Source organism: Puma concolor, chromosome A3 (assembly GCF_028749965.1).
Source record: "Puma concolor isolate L17-30 chromosome A3, mPumCon1.1.hap2, whole genome shotgun sequence".
In the NCBI taxonomy this organism is placed as follows: domain Eukaryota; kingdom Metazoa; phylum Chordata; class Mammalia; order Carnivora; family Felidae; genus Puma; species Puma concolor.
Genome location: NC_141669.1, coordinates 73330369 through 73346239, shown reverse-complemented (window position 1 = coordinate 73346239; position 15871 = coordinate 73330369). Strand labels below are relative to the sequence as shown.

Here is a 15871-nt window from a genome sequence, read left to right as displayed (position 1 = left end):
ATCATCCAGAAAGACCACAAGAGGCGAATGGAAAGTTGCTGACATTTCTCTGCCAAAGATACATAATGCCTCTCTGACCTGAGTCTACTAAGTATACTAAGCAATAACAATTCAACTCTTAGTGACACTTCTTACGGGTATTAAGGTTCAAATTTAATTTCAGAAGTATGTATGATCTACAATATAGCCTTGAGAAGGGTAAAATATACAAGGAAGTAATATAAAACAATATGCTGTTAGGTGATTACCAATCATAGGCATTTAAGAAGAAGGTTTTAAAACTTGGCTATGAAAGGTTGGAAAACAAGAGATCTTTCAGCTTTCTTATTTCTCAGCTTGAATAATTTAATTGGATTTATCCAATGACTGCTTTTAGCTTTTGTATTTTGGGTGACAGATAAATCATTTTGCATACTTCTGGTAGTAAATTGCCAGGTAGAGATACAATCATTAAAAATTACTCTTTAAAATTCTTGGCTTTTTGTAAAAGAAATTTCAGATAGTTTTTAATTTCAGAAAGCCTTCTAAAGGGCTCCATATAAATCAGCTGCTTGAAGCTCACAAATCATAAGGTACCTGGCCCAGGCAAAGTGAATACAGAGTGTAGGGCATAAATAACTCTACTGAACTTATACAAATAAATAAACAGCCAATTTAAAACCTGATATGATTTTTAATAATTAAATAACTTAGCCATCTGGTTAAGTCAGGACCTATCTGCAGACCAAAAAGGCTATTTAAAAGGCAGAGTAGTGGCAATAGATGACTTTCTCTCTTAAGACTCCACGTTATCTATGCTTAGATGTATCCTCAGCCCTAGTCAAGGTGTGCTCCTAGATGCTCTGCCTTTCAGGGGAGGGAGGGAATTATTGCAGGTCAAGAGATGGTGATTTCTACCTGAGAAGGAAAAGAGCCTGGGTAGTAGTGGGGTGCTGACTTTAACACTCCTTCTCTACCTAAGCTGCATAGTGGAATCAGAGTCTCTGGGGTGAGCCTCAGGTGCCAAATGGTTATTAAACTCTCCAGGTGATTTCAATGTGCAGCCAAAGCTGAGAATCTTTGTCTTGGGACAGTGAATCTCATTTCAGCACCCATCAGAATCGTCTGGAGAGCCTGTTAAAGTTACAGAATGCTGGGCCCCATCCTTAGAGTTTCTGATTCACTAGGTCTAGGGTGGGACCCAATAATTTGCATTTTTAACAGGTTCCCAGATGATGCTAATGTTGCTCTTCTACACTTTGACAATCAATTTTAGAATTATTTAGCTCTTTTATACTTTTACTGGAGTTCAGCTGTGAGTGGGGCGTAGAAGGAAGGGTGAAAATTGGTAAAAGGTGAGGGCAGATGCCACTAGTCTCCCCACTTTCCTAGCCCAACCCCCTTCCCAGCTGAAGGTGAACTGGAATCTACCACTGCATCGTGTCTCCCCTATTTTCTTAGCCTTTATTTTACAGATTGAGAAAATAAAGTTTCTTCAGGGGTCAGCTGAATGGCCGAAAGCTGGTTAGATCACACTTAATCGGACCATTTTAGCTGGCTTCTTGGCTCATTCAAGCCTGCCAACCTCTTCCCCTCTATTCGGTGTACCCTGCTCAGCCCACATTCTCTCCTCCCCTGCCCCGCCCCCAGCGTCCCTGCGTAGCAACGTGCAAGCCGCTGGCCACCGTTCAAAGCGTGCGGGGAGTGGGCCTCGGCAGAGTACCGCGTGCTGCGCAGGCGCGAGGGGGGAGGCACCGGAGCCGCTATCATGGCCTGCGTCAACCCCGTGGTAAGGAGGACCGGCCTGGCCCCTTGGCCTGTGCTGTGTGTAGAGGGAGGGCCGGGCCAGGGATCACGGTGGCCCGGCTCCACACACTCTTTTTTGCCTCCTGGCCCTTTACAGATTTTCAGAAACCCTTTCCCTTAGCGGCCCCGGCTGTGAGGGTCAGTGTTGGAGGAGGTCGATGAGGATCAGTAACTCAGCCGGAAGTTGGGACTGGCCCCCGCAAGAGGAACGGGGGCCTCTCCTCCCTCCCTTTTCACCCACACTGAGACTATCTGGAAGAAGTGGTTAGACCTGGAACTCAGATTAACCCTCTTAGTTTCCTCTGTGTTTAGAAAATTCTCAAGTTCAGTTGTGCTCTAACTGCAGTTCTTAATTTTGGTATGGCCATTGTTGATTCTAAGCTATATTATTTACCTGAAATAACAAGTAATGGGATCTAACGTGTTACTGCATATTTTTCGAGTTCTTGCCTACATCCTCCCCCCGCCCCCCCGCCTTTTCCCCATCCTTCATCTTAATACTTAAGTATACAATTGGAATTAAACACCAACATTGTTCTCCTACCCTTAAGAGGTACGTAAACCTCTCAATGAGAATTGACAGGCTAAATGGCACTTGTGAAACGCTCTGTCACTTTTAAAAACCTGAATTGTAAAAAAACAAGGATTCACCTTTATTTTCAGTTCACCTGAACAACTTCACATTTGGTGAAAGGCAGTGTGCTTGTCCAGCTCTGTTGCTGTTATTTTATGGGTTTCATGTATACATATGCAGCATAAAAAGGTCCATTTTTAGAGACATTATTTCAATGTGTGTCTATTTTTTTATGTTAATTATTTTAAGATATGTCAGGCTTGAATATAAGCTTACCGTGTATACCATTTTATCTGATGATGAACCCCAAGGAAGGTGTGAGTGTTTTCTTTTAAATTGACAAGAGGTTAAGATGAATTTCCTGGACTATACATAGTTTTAATAAAGGTAGCAGGGAAAGAGTATAAAGTCTAACTGTAGTTCCAGAAGAGAAAGTATGTTCAATACCTCTTTTGCTTTTGAAAAATTGTGTTCTAATGGGTTATTTTTGATGCCCTCTTATACTCTGAGGGTGGATCTTAAAAGAAATTTTTAGCCCCCAAGAGTTTTTTTTCTTGCTTTAAATGTGATCACACTAGCTGGAACTAACATTGAAGCATCAATTTAGTATGCCTTTATCAGGGTAAACTGTTTTAAAAGAAGCAACTAATCTAGGGCACTTAATCTTAATGGATATGCCTGTGAATAACGTATTATTTAAATGTTACTGATTGGCCTATTCATAAGCTTATCCTAGATGTTTAAAATGATTAAAGACCTAGCTACTCTTGGTGTGAGTAGGAGTATTTAGAGTATTCACTGGGTAGTATGAAAGAGCAGTCCTAGAATGTCAGAGTTTTTATTGCCACAGTCTTGTGGAAGGCTATAATTCATTCATGTCCTCCTTAGTTTCTGTTATGACTCCATTTTGGTGCAGTTGCACTTTTCCTTGGCAGTGGTTCAGAATATTTTTTTGGACTACATATATTTTGGAAGTGGGATAGGCTTTGGTTACTCTATTGTAAGTGCTCATTTCAATCTTTTATTTTTGTTATTTTAGTTTTTTTTAATGTTTATTTTTGAGAGACAGAGAGCGAGTGGGGGAGGGCAGAGAGCGAGAGAGAGGGACACAGATTTCGAAGCAGGCTCCAGGCTCTGAGCGGTCAGCACAGAGCCGGATGCGGGGCTCGAACCCACGAACCGTGAGATCATGACCTGAGCCGAAGTTGAACGCTTAACTGACTGAGCCACCCAGGTGCCCCAAGTGCTCATTTCAATCTTATGACTTGCAATTTACATTTGTGGAAGTAATCTAGTGAACTTTAAAAAAAGCTACTTTGGCCTCTGAGAAAAAAGTAAATTGAAGACAGAAGGTTGATTTCCATCTGCTTTAAATTAACTTCCCTTTTTAAAAGGCGGAGTGGGGGTTAAATTCTGACAGAAAAATCAAGTAACCCAACTGTAACCTAACATCTTGATAAGATTATTATCTCATATTTGATTGTAGTCCTGTAAGTCAGCCTCGTAGATAGAATGAGGCTATGGGTCAGAAGCTGACAATTAATGGACAGCTGAGGCTATATTGGGAGTAGATTGCACCAGTAAATATCCTTATGGTGGTTTTTCTTTAAACCATAAGAAAATGTACACTGCGTGTCTTTTTAAGGCTGAATACATTCAAACTTGGGAGTTTAAAACTTTAACAATTGCTTTTATTTAGCCTAAACTCTATAGATCTGTAATTGAAGATGTAATTGAAGGAGTGCGGGATCTATTTGCTGAAGAAGGTATAGAGGAGCAAGTTTTAAAAGTCTTGAAGCAGGTTTGTAGACAAGTTTCCTTTTTTGTTGTTTTTTCATCTTAAGAAACTGATAAATTATAGTTTTAACCCCTTAATTGTTTAACCCCTTAATTGCCATCAGCTGACATTGTGTGTTTTTAAATGTTTATTTTTAAGAGTACAAGAAAGGGAGAGGCAAAGAGAAGGGGGACAGAGGATCTGAAGTGGGCTCTGTGCTGACAGCAGCCAGCCCGATGTAGGGCTCGAACTCACAGACTGTGAGATCATGACCTGAGCTGAAGTCGGAGCCACCCATGCGCCCCTGAGCTAACAATTTTTTTTTTTTGAGCTAACAATTTTTTAAAAAATTAAAAAGAAAAAATTTCTTAATGTTTTATTTATTTTTAAAAAGCAAACATTTTTGTCTCTGCAGCTCTGGGAAACAAAGGTTTTGCAGTCTAAAGCAACAGAAGACTTCTTCAGAAATAGTACACATTCACCTGTGTTCACCCTTCAGTTGCCAAACAGCTTGCACCAAACGTTACAGTCATCAACAGGTTGGATACAGCTAGTAAATTAGTACTGTTTGGATTTTTCAGAACAAATTCTCATTTGGTGGTGGTTTTGAATTAGGGTAATTTTCTTAAGGTGAGAGGGCTTGGACCTCAAAATCATTACTATTAAATAAACAATAAATCGTCACTGCATGTAATTATTGGCAACAAAAATTAGGTTATTCAAACTAGTTTTTTTTTTTTTTTTTAATATTAAAGTCTGCAGAGGTGACCAAGTGTTACTTTGGAGGAACAAGTTACATAGTTGATGGGCTATTGTGAGTATCAATTGGTTATTTCAGAGAATTTGATTGGGTTGAGTCACGGAACAACCCAGCCACCATTGCTAAAAAAGCAGAGGGAAAGATGGGTTGTTCCATGGTTGTGAATTCTTTCTCTCTTGCTTGTATAAATTATAAATCTGCTATTGTTTTGGAAGCAAAATGGAGAGTTAAGAAGAATATAGAGGTTATTCAGACTACCTCACTGTTTTGGATATTATATAATGGCTAGAAATGCACCTTGCGCACTTTGTCTTTATTCTTGGACTTCATCTAAACCTCTGCTTTTAAGGGAAATAATTTTCCATATTATATATATATCCATTTAAACTGGAAAAAAGTACCTAAGAAAAGATAAACAATGCTGTGATATCTTTCTATCCTTTATTCTTTTCTGATTCTTCCAATTTTTATGCTATCCTAATGTGTGTATATGTATATGTCTGCATGCAGACACACACAGACATGGGTTTTACTGTGTTTAGCTGAAATTAAATAGATCAGTGTCTGCAAGAAGCAAGGGTAGATTTTGGATTAGATTGTCAGTAATAACTAGGTTGTTTATTGCATCCTTGGGAAAATTCCAAAGAAAATCAAATGGACCAAGGTGAAGAGAAAATAGTAGGGAGGCTAGTACCTTCTTTATGACAAAACAAGAGAATTTAAGTGTGGCAGCAATTATAACTTAAAAAGTAAGTTAATAATATTGAATTACCAAACATGATTTTATCTAATGCTATGCTTATAAAGTATAACTTTGCTTTATAAGAATTAACCATGGCAGTTTTAATTACCAAGTTGAAGCACTGAAACATTTTACATCAGTTACTAGGTTTTGGTTATGCTTCTGTTTTTAACTTAACTATTTTATTAGGTCATCCCTTTTATTTCTCTATTGAAATAACATTCTTTATTCTTTACTGAAGAACTTTAAAGATTTTTTACCCAGGAGCGACTTGGAGAGTGGCCAGCGTGGAGGAGTAAAAGACTTGACTGTCTTTTATCAAAAGCAGTTAACACTTTACAGGTTCTTTGTCATTCAAAATTGCAATACTTGATTTTGCCGCAAGATGGTAATATTACCAGTGATTTAAATCACAAAATAGTCTTGCAACTAATATGTCTGTCTGGCTTTCACTCAGCACTTGATTCTTATTCTGTCTTGAGAGTTAGAATAATAGAAATAATTACATTTAAACAAGACAGTTTTTATTCTCTTCTACATCATTTTGTAATGAAAAGGTTTAGGAGGAAGTACATGGATCCTTTAAAAATGCATTACAGGCCTTGTTTTTATCCCCCTTCATTTCTAGGTTTCCTACAATAAAATTCTTGAAGTAAATAGCCTTGTAAAATTGAAGTACTTCTTAATTATACCTTCTCATTGTGTGCTTTTAAAGGCCCGATTAAAATAACCTAAACTAACTTACTTCTGCAACCTTTTTGTCTCTTGATAACAAGTTCAAATTAAATCTACAATGGAGTAAGTCATTTGCCTTTGTTCCATCTTTAGAGCTTTTTGCCCTGTCATATTTTCTTTGACTGTATTATCCATTTGCTTAATAATTTCCTTTATCTTCAATTATCAACCTTTTTTTGGGTCTCAGGACCCCTTTGTACTTTTAAAATTGAGGGCCTCAAAGAACTTTTTTTTTTTTAACGGAAGTTGTAAATATATCTTTACCATATCAGAAATTAAAGCTGAGAAATTTAGGGGTACCTGAGTGGCTCACTTGGTTGTGTCTGACTCTTGATCTCAGCTCAGGTCTTGATCTCAGGGTCGTAAGTTCAGTATGGAGCCTACTTAAAAAAATAAAGCTGAGAAATTTTTAAAAAATGTTGGTTTATAATAAAAAAATTGATCATATGTTAACATAACATATATTTGTTAGCAGTAAGCATTTTCCAGAATAAAAAATGTTTAATGACAGGAGTGGTGTTACTTTACTTTTCTGCAAATGTCTTTAATATGTCATATCTATATCTGAATTCAATCTGTTGTGATATATGGTTTTGGCTAAAGTGTATGAAGAAAACCTAGCTTCCCACAGATGTATAATTGGAAAAAGAGGAGTATTTTAATAGCATTTTCAGATAACTTGATAGTACACTAAAACTCCACAAGTGGTATTTTCTGAGAGCTTAGCTGCAGGGTGGAATCTGAAACTGGACCAAAAGACTTTTTTGTAATGTTAAAGTTCACTGGTGTGTCTTACACTTTGAATGGCTCTTGAACCTCTGTGTAATTTTGTAACATACATTGGTTATTTGGAAAAAATTGGTTCACTGAGTTACGCATTTGAAATATTGTTCCTTATGCAAGGTAAAAAAATGATATTAATATGTCCACATTTCATCAGAAAAGTGTTTAAATATTGGGAAGCTATCAAGCTCACTGTGGTGGCTGTAAGGTTTTCAGAATTGAGATTTGGGGATGAAACTTTGAATTTTATCATTGTCAAATACTGTCCGTTTCGTCAAGGTGATGGACACACTTAGTTCATTTTCAAAAAATGTCTGCCAGATATCCATGTCTGAATAACTGTAGTTTGTGTCAGTTATTCTTTCAAGCAAAACAGTGTTTAACACAAAGAGGCTAGATTACAGCTCCCAGCTTAAATAAAAGCACCAGTGCTTTTCCGTGTACTTCCGTGTACTGGTGGATACTGCAGAAATGCTTTATGTGTTCTTCCCCTTTCATCCCACAGAATATTAAAGGGATGTATACTTGGGTGTTGAAATTTCATAAAAATAATTGCTTATGGTTGCATTAAGGAACTTCTTTAGTTGAACAGTTTTATTGTTATTATTTTTGTCTTTTTTACTGTGAGAGAATGGCAGTGGAGAATAAATACAGTGGCCAGGTCAGGTTTGGTGCTGCTGCCTTAATTCATGCTAATGTGCCTTCACTTTTACTCATAAGTGCTTTGCTATGTAAGTGCAAGTGGCAACAAAAAACAAAATTTAGTGAGAAATGAATAAAAATGAAATTTTTATTGTTTTGGTATTATACAAATAATTTTGACTTTGTGGACACCGTAAAAGGGTCTCATGGACCCCCAAGGGTTTGCACAGTCTAATTTGTGAACTGCTGTTCTATTTTTAGGGTGATTATATACAGTTTAAAATCCACTTTTTAAAAAAGACATAATTTTTTTCAGAACTTTACATTGGCGACAAATTTAGGAGAAGGGATAGAGATTTCTCCTACACCTTTTAGCCCCATTCATGCATAGTTTCTTCAGTTATCAACATTCCCCCACCAGAGTGGCACATTTGTTACAATTGATGAACCCACACTGACACATCATAAACACCCAAAGTCCATAGTTTATATTATCACTCTTGGTTTTTCATGTCTTATGTGTTTATGCAAATTTATAATGACCTGTATCCATCATTATAGTATCACACAGAGTATTTTCATTTTCCGGGAAATCTGTGCTCCCCCTGTTCATCCTTTCCTGCCACACCGGCTCAGGGCAACCATTGATATTTTTACTATTTCCATAGTTTTGCCTTTTTCAGAATGTCCTATTGTTGGAATCATGTAGTATGTAGCCTTTCCAGATTGGCTTATTTCACTTAGTAATATGACTTTAGGATTCCCTCACGTCTTTTCAAGCTTGATAGCTCATTTCTTTTCAGCACTGGATAATATTCCATTGTCTGGATATGTCACTGTTTAATTGTTCACCTACTGAAGCACATCTTGGTTGCTTGCTGCCAAGTTTTGGCAGTTAGGAATAAAGCTGCTGTAAGCATCTGTGTGGAGGTTTCTGTGTGGATGTAAGTTTTCAACTCCAGAAGAGAGTGATTGCTAGGTTGTATGCTTAGTTTTATAAGCAACCACCAAATTGTCTTCCAAAGTGACTGTACCATTTTACATTCCCACCAGCAATAGTGAGAGTTCTTATTGATCTAGATTCCTGCCAATGTCTGGTGTTATCAGTGTTCTTGACTTTGTCCATGCTAATAGGGATGTAGTGGTATCTCATTGTTTTAATTTGCATTTCCTTGATGACATAAGATATGGAGCACCTTCTTATTTGCCATTTGTATATTATTTGGTGAAGTGTCTGTTTAGGTCTTTGGCCCATTTTTTAATTTGTTTGTTGTAGTTGAGTTTTAAGAGTTCTTTGTGTATTTTGGATAACAGCCCATTATCAGATAAGTATATTGCATTTTTTCCAACCTTTGGCTTTTCAGATTATCCTGACGTTGTCTTTTGCAAAGGAGCTTAAAAATTTTTTTTAAGTGTATTTATTTATTTTGAGAGAGAGAGAGAATATGAATCCCAAGCAGACTCCACACTGTCAGCATGGAGCCCAGCGCTGGGCTCCCAACTCACGAACTGTGAGATCATGACCTGAGCTGAAAGCAATCAAGAGTTGGCCGCTTGACTGACTGAGCCACCCAGGTGTCACAGAGTTTTAAATTTTTTTTTTTTTAATTTTTTTTTTCAACGTTTATTTATTTGTGGGATAGAGAGAGACAGAGCATGAACGGGGGAGGGGCAGAGAGAGAGGGAGACACAGAATCGGAAACAGGCTCCAGGCTCTGAGCCATCAGCCCAGAGCCTGACGCGGGGCTCGAACTCACGGACCGCGAGATCGTGTCCTGGCTGAAGTCGGACGCCTAACCGACTGCGCCACCCAGGCGCCCCACAGAGTTTTAAATTTTAATGAAGCCCTGCTTATCAGTTATTTCTTTCATGGATTGTGCCTTCAATGTTGCATCTAAAAAGTCTTTGCCATGTGGTCATCTAAATTTTCTTCCATCTTGTAGGAATTTTGTAGTTTTGCATTTTACATTTATGTCTGATCTATTTTCAGTTAATTTTTGTGAAGGGTATAAAGTCTGTGTCTAGTTTCAATTTTTTGCATTGGATAGCCACTTGTTACAGCACCATTTGTTGAAGAGATTATCTTTTTGCCACTGTATTGCCTTGGCTCCTTTGTTAAAGACCAGTTGACCATATTTAGGTGGATCAGTTTCTTGGCTCTCTGTTCTGTTCCATTGATCTATTTGTTCTTTTTCCAGTGCCAACACTGTCTTGATTGTTGCAGCTCTCTAGTAAGTCATGAAGTGGGGTATTATCAGTCCTCCAACTTTGTTTTCCTCTTTGAATGTCATATTGGCTATTCTGAGTCTTTGCCTGTAATCCATTTTTGAGAGAGAAATGGGATTCCATTAATAATAACCTCAGAATAATAGGTATGTACTAGGACTATCCTGGGTAAACTGGGACATGGAGTCACTTGGTCTATGCCCTATTTCTAGGGCAGTTCAAATCAGTTTGTGCTATTTGGTATTCATGTTACACAGTCTTTTTGCTGAAACTCATTAGTCATTTGGGGGAACAAGAAAAGGAAAAATAGGAATTTTGAGAAGTTTGTCATGGCTTTCATCTTTGAGCATCAAAACTCCCAAACTTCAGGTACAAACTATATTTCCAGTTGTTCCTGAACTTAAATCTGGTGAAAATTTCAGCAGTGCTGTTGGTTCTTGATGTGATTTGCGTTAGAATATTCAGTTTGGTTATCAGGAGACATGCATATGGTAATGAGTAGTGACAAAGAAGAAGATAGACCAGTCTTTGCACTTCCTGAGTCATGTGACTTGGATATTAAGATTAGGAATGGTTCAAAGCAGGACCAAGAATTATGAAATTACTAACTGCCTTAAAGTATCAAAAACTTCTTAGTGTATAGGAAAAAATACACTAGTAATGTTATTATGTAATATTATCTTTTTACAGAATTTCTTAAATTACATTTGTGGGATTGAATTATTTCTATGTTGTAAAGCCTATTGTTTGGGAAATCTAATATCTCTAGAATATATACATGAAGACCAAAATTCTGACATTTAGTTTTAATTAAGAACACATATTCACTTAAAACTTAATTGGTTATTGAAAACATCTTGAGTATTTTAAAAAGCATGTTTCAGGCACATATAATAGTATATATAATTTGTGCAAGTATGTAAACGGTGCATTTAGTATCAAAATTAAGTAGGAGCAGTACGAAACTTCTCTATAAAACTGTTCAATGCTTTTATTCTGAAAGCTATAAAGAAACTCTTAAAACTCTCTTTTGGCTCTGTTTGATTTATGTAAGTATAGAAAAGTATCCTTTAGGATTTATTGCAAGGTATTTAAAAGAGGGGGATTGTTGCTATTTTTCCTCAAGAAATTCATTTAATTGCTTCAGACAGTGTATTAACAGATTTTTGTTTCCTCTCAGGCTGTGGCTTCAGCTGTACCAGCTTAAGCTTCGCTTACTTCAGCTAATTAAGACTAATACCATTGTGTTCCTGCCCCACCACTTCTTTCTAATTTAGCCTTTCTAAAAGAATGCCTGTTAATAAGCAAAGCCATAGATGAACGGAGGATAAAAATAATTTTCTACCTCATTAATCATCAATCTCTGTAGCTTCACTTCTGTTGTCTCAATGTGGGAAGGATGGTTAGTTTAAAAAATATTTGCTCTTCTGAACTCCTTTGTTTATTATGGAGCCGTTCTAGTGTCAGAAGCAGATCTTTGGGACAATTTAATATGGTTTGTGAAAAAAGAACCTAATAAACATTACATTTAATACATATGTGCTGCATAAACATGCTAAGGTGTTGTTATTTTTATTAAAGAAAAGGCAGAGTGATATTCTAAGAGTCACGTTCAGCTAAAATGACCCTTGAGGCAAAGTTTAAGGTTACTTTGGTCAATCGAGGTCTTTCTGTTGGAGTTACTATTTGTTCTTTACACTTACTTTTTTAATGCTTACATTCACAATCATTAGGCCAGCCTTTTAGCTGGATTATAAATAAAGGGATAGCCAAGAAAATTGGTAGATAATAAAGATATATGAGATGGCAACTTTAATGCAGGTTAGGTTGGTGTTCTCCTAAGAATTTGTCCTCTTGTAATTTTCTTAGTAGCCATACTTGTTTCATGCAAAGACTTCTGGAAACATGTTCTTAATCATTTTTCTTAAAACTGTGTAGCTGTGCTGGCTTTATTTGGCCAAAGAATTGTAAATCGCTTTTGATGAAATAAATGAATTGGAAATCCTTTTTTTTTTTATGTTTGTTTATTTTTTTTATTATTTATTTTTTTTAATGTTTATTTATTTTGAGACACAGAGAGACAGAGCATGAACGGGGGAGGGTCAGAGAGAGAGGGAGACACAGAATCTGAAGCAGGCTCCAGGCTCTGAGCTGTCAGCACAGAGCCCGACGCGGGGCTCAAACTCACGGATTGTGAGATCATGACCTGAGCCGAAGTCGGATGCTTAACCAACTGAGCCACCCAGGCGCCCCTGTTTATTTATTTTGAGAGAAAGAGTGAGTGAGTAAGCATGAGTGCATACATGAGTGGGGGAGGGGCAGAGAGAGAGGGAGAGAGAGAGAATCCTCAGCAGGCTCCACACTGTTAGCATAGAGCCCATCGCAGGGCTCCATCTCCTGAACCGTGAGATCATGACCTGAGCTGAAATCGAGAGTCAGCTGCTTAACTGACTGAGCCACTTAGGCACCTCTGGAAATTCTTTTGAATCTGTAAAATTTGTAATGGTTTATGTTGGGGTACACAATTTTGCTCAATAGTGTAGTCTTTGGAAATGTGCTACTTGAATGAATAGTACTTTTCCTTCCCAATGAAAAATTATAGAGATTTAGAGTTATACTGACTTAATAAAAACAGCCTAAGTATTTTCTTATGGGGTTCTATACTACGGTATACTTGATTACAATGAGATATTTTCTTTTGGTACTTAAAATAGGTTAGTTATAAAGTCTTTATCTGAAGCTGTTGGAGAAAAATATAATTAAATTAAATATAATTCTTTTACCTCCCTTGGAATTAGGAAGTTTGGATTCACCATGGTCAAACATGTTAGTGATGGAAAACATTTTTAAAAATAAGCTAGACTTAGCAATTTTATTAAATTGGTAAATTGTAATGGATGTATAATGTTTTTTTTTTTTTTTTTCTATGCAGCATCATTAGTTATTCCTGCTGGTAGACCTCTTGCCAGTTTTACTACAGCAGAACTGGTATGTAGCTTATGAAGGATATATTTTTAAATGTATGCTTCATTTTTAGCGAATGGTAGCAGAATGCTGGGCATGGATATAATTCATATTCCCTCAGGTGAATGAGAAAGGGTGTAGTAAGGGATGGGGAGACAGGACTTCTGTAACATGGATGTTGCAAAAACTCTGTAGTTCCAGAATTGACGTTTTCTTTATCAACTCTTCCTGTCTTCCAGAGTAGTTGTTTGCATCTGCCAAGGTTAGGAAATTTCTGAAGTTAAATTCTATGGAGTTTTAACACACCATTAATGTTCTATACCAGGTAGATCCTAAATGGATGATCTTTATGTTTTATTTTCTGATTTTTTTTTTTTTTTACCCAAGTTGAGCCACATAATAATTCTTTTTATTTGAGTGGAATATTTTGGTCATTTTTTACCTTTCTGTTGTAGAGGTTTAGAGTATAGGATCCCCCCCCCCCCAAGATTTGGGGCAGAAAATTAAATTACAACTTGTATCTAGAAAATTGAGTAGTTTTCAGGTGGAGAAAAATAGCACTTTTTCTCTTCCATGGTTCTGATGGTATATAATCTACTGTTTTTCATTTTCTTTCAGCCCACTTTCTGAGGCAAAAGGTTTGGTGGGCCATTAATTTCCATTTCTTCATTAAAAACAAAGCCATAGGCCTTACTAGGATTTTTGGGAAGAATGGTGCTGCTTTTGATAAGAGACCAATGAAAAATATCTCTGCCTTTGAAATTTTTGGAACTACTTTTTCTCCTGATTAAAGAAACAATATACTGTAAACAGTAAAAACAGATTTATAAAGTAAAAAGTAAAAGAGCCCTGCAGTATTGTACCCCAAAGACAACTGTTTTAACTGTTTAATGTATATCCATCTAGCTACTCAATTTTCTACATACAGGTTGTCATTTAATTTTCTGCCCCAAATCTTATACTCTAAACCTCTACAACAGAAAGGTAAAAAATGGCCAAAATATTCCACTCAAATAAAAAGAATTATTATGTGGCTCAACTCGGGTAAAAAAAAAAAAAAATAAAACATCAAGATCATCCATTTAGGATCTACTTGGTATAGAACATCTAACCTTCTTTGATGAAAGTTAAATTAATTTTCAGGGTAAAAGTAGGCTCTGTACTGTTTCTGTAATTTTTAAAAAAAAGTTTATATTCAAGAAGAGAGAGAGCGCGAGAGAGCATGAGCAGGGGAGGGGCAGAGAAATAGGGACAGAATCTGAAGCAGACTCCAAGCTGCAAGCTGTCAGCACAGAGCCTGATGCAAGGCTTGAACCCACTAGCAGTGAAATCATGACCTGATCCTAAGTCAGAGGCTCAACCCACTGAGCCACCCAGGTGCCCCTGTAATTTTTTTTTTTTTTTTTTTTTTTTTTTTTAGTAATATAGATGGATCTTTATTCACTGCCAGTTAAATATTGATTAACCATAGTGGATATATCACAGTTTCATTAAGCTTTTGTTAATGGACATTTAAATTATTTCGTTTTTTTCTAGTATAACATTCCATTGATTATACTTTTAGATCTGTTTTTGTGAATTTGCATGACAATCAGGTAATCAGGGTATATTCCTAGAAGTGGAATTTTTGGGTCAAAGATTATGCGTGTTTTAACTTTGTTATGTATTGTAAAATTGCCCTCCAAAAGGCTGGCACACACACACTCATGTAAGCAGTGGTCTGAGAAAAGTGCTTTTTATCACGTACTTACCAACATTGAATGTTGTACATCAGTCTTTTTAAATATTTGCATGTCTGGTAGGCAAAAACTTTTTTGTCTTTTGATTTAGTATTAAAAAAATGGAAAACCGAGGTTTAATTATTCTAAAATAAAAATTCTACACTATTGTATTATCTAATTTAAAATATCATTAGTGATCAATTTACTGACCAGAGGAGTCTGTGAACAGCTGTGGTTCTTGCACCTGACATTTTGATAATCACTGACTCAGGGAAAGCTGTGTAGTGGGCAAGTTGTATGAGTCCGTGTTGATGCTGTTTACTAAGACTTACTGACTTCATTGCTAATAGCTATAGAACAGAATTCCTTTTATCCTTGCTGAGATAATCTAAATCAAATATTGAAAAGCTGTTTTATTCAAAGAACTCAGCACTAATGTTAAGTGTGGTCCAACCATTGTCCTTTTATCCTGAATCAGATTATTTTTTACCCTCATGATATCAGGAAAAAAAGGTAGAAGTAAAGCCCTTTTCTAACTTTCTAATTAAATTTCTCATATCTAGGGCGCCTCAAACTCTAGTGCAGGCTTCACTCTTCCTGGTTATCCTATTCATGTACCAGCAGGTGTGACACTACAGACTGCATCTGGTAAGAGTATAGCCCCGAATAATTTATTTTAGCACTTGTACTGACTACTGGATGTTAATTTTCATGATTTTTAATAAACTGTATGCTGGAAGTTATTGAAGTTATAGGAAGTTTTAATACAACTTATTTTAAGAGGAATACTAAATGGTGGTTATTGCTGTTCTGGAGGCATTCTCCCATAAATGACACTGTACTAGGCCTGTCCTCTTACTTATTCCCAGTTATCTTCCCTAATGTTGTAAAAGATGCTTTATATGTATTTCTCTAATTCAAATCAATTATCTAAATTTTGACATGGGGCCCCTGGGTGGCTCAGTCAGTTAAGTGACTTTGGCTCAGGTCATGATCTCACAGTTCGTGGGTTTGAGCCTCGCATTGCGCTCTGTGCTGACAGTTCAGAACCTGGAGTCTGCTTTGGATCCTGTGTCTCCCCCTCTCTCTGTCCCTTCTCTGCTCACGCTCTCTTTCTCAAAAATAAATATTAAAAAATTTTTTGACAAATACAAAATAACAT

The 15871-nt window shown here is 36.7% G+C and overlaps 1 protein-coding gene across 1 annotated transcript in view; it reads left to right on the top strand.

The window, feature by feature from the left end:
- The first annotated feature begins 1642 nt into the window (after positions 1-1642).
- Positions 1643-15871, top strand: part of GTF2A1L (general transcription factor IIA subunit 1 like) — a 42916-nt gene continuing 28687 nt past the window's right edge. Inside the window, exons 1-5 of the mRNA XM_025932131.2 lie at positions 1643-1768; positions 4059-4160; positions 4552-4675; positions 12957-13012; positions 15273-15357. Coding sequence (XP_025787916.1) covers positions 1748-1768; positions 4059-4160; positions 4552-4675; positions 12957-13012; positions 15273-15357 — 388 coding nt within the window. The 5' untranslated portion in view covers positions 1643-1747. The remainder of the gene's footprint in view (positions 1769-4058; positions 4161-4551; positions 4676-12956; positions 13013-15272; positions 15358-15871) is intronic.